This window comes from Penaeus monodon, chromosome 27 (genome assembly GCF_015228065.2).
Source record: "Penaeus monodon isolate SGIC_2016 chromosome 27, NSTDA_Pmon_1, whole genome shotgun sequence".
In the NCBI taxonomy this organism is placed as follows: Eukaryota; Metazoa; Arthropoda; class Malacostraca; order Decapoda; family Penaeidae; genus Penaeus; species Penaeus monodon.
In genome coordinates this window covers 2,793,682-2,794,811 of record NC_051412.1, presented here as the reverse complement: position 1 = coordinate 2,794,811, position 1,130 = coordinate 2,793,682, and the positions used below count along the sequence as shown (strand labels likewise).

The following is a 1,130-nucleotide window of genomic DNA, read 5'->3' as shown; positions in this document are numbered from 1 at the left end:
TCCTTTTATAAAGAATTGGTCATTTTTATTTATTTTCTGTTCTTTATAAAAGTTTTTTTTTTTTGTATGTGTGTGTAACCACATTTTTTCCCTCCTCATCTTCACAGGATCTCGGAAGAGTTGCGTTCACACATGCCGAGCTTTGAGATATACCTTCAAACCCTCATTTCTCAAGCCCTTGATAATAACTTCCTCATGGAGATATATGAAGAAAATGGTAAGATTCAAATATTAGTATTTTTACAGCTTTATAAGAAAAAAGAATGGTATTTAGTATAGACTAGTAAAGATTAAGAGCCAGAAAATATAAATATCACAAATACTATTATTGATACATTGTAAAACAACTCTATTTCTGTTTTTATGCAGTGAATAAGAGCAATATAATGAAAGGCTTACAACCTGCACTGAAGCAAGTCTAGCAGGCTGTCCATTAGTTATAATTATACTTTGATTACATGCTGGACCAGAGTTGTATCATGTACTAGACATGTTTGTGCTTTGGATAGTCATTCCAATTTTATTTTTGTTTTCGAGTTTGAGCTTCTTTGCTGGTTCATGTTAGTGTTAATGAGGGACTTATCTTTAAGTGTGTCATTGCTTTCAGATGATTACTTTGTGGAAAGAGTGAAAGTCATTGATGAGTTAGCAGAGCAGAGAAAGAGAAAGGTCCTTGAAATAGTCCAGTGGAATGAACAGTTTCGGGTAAGAGAAATGTCAGCTGTTGTCATATTTTGTCATTTTGATTTGGCTTGTATGTATCCTCATTCTTTGTGTTTATTTTTTTATGTTCAGATGTTTGTATATATATAGTTTTTTTATATTTTCTCTTGATGACTTGTGATGCCAAGTTGTGTGGTATTTTTTTTTTCCTTGTTATAAAAGGAGTGAACAAGTGTAGATTTGCTTTGTTTTGGGGTTTCACTACTATTTGAAGCCACACATAGACTGATTTACTTTTATCATTAAGCAGGTATAAGATTTCATTTTTTGAAAGTAAAGTGGGCATATTTTCATGTTTTTGTAATGGGATGTCCTGTTGGTGCAATACTTGGGAGTTTTTTTTTTTAACGGCACAGAAGTTAAGGAGTGATTTTGTTAATCTTCAGGTTTTATTTGAAATGACCTAA

The 1,130-nt window shown here is 31.9% G+C and overlaps 1 protein-coding gene across 1 annotated transcript in view; it reads left to right on the top strand.

Moving 5' to 3' along the window:
- Window positions 1–1,130, top strand: part of LOC119590545 — a gene marked incomplete in the record, with an annotated part of 26,970 nt that overhangs the window by 21,903 nt on the left and 3,937 nt on the right. Inside the window, 2 exon segments of the mRNA XM_037939202.1 lie at window positions 108–217; window positions 608–705. Coding sequence (XP_037795130.1) covers window positions 108–217; window positions 608–705 — 208 coding nt within the window.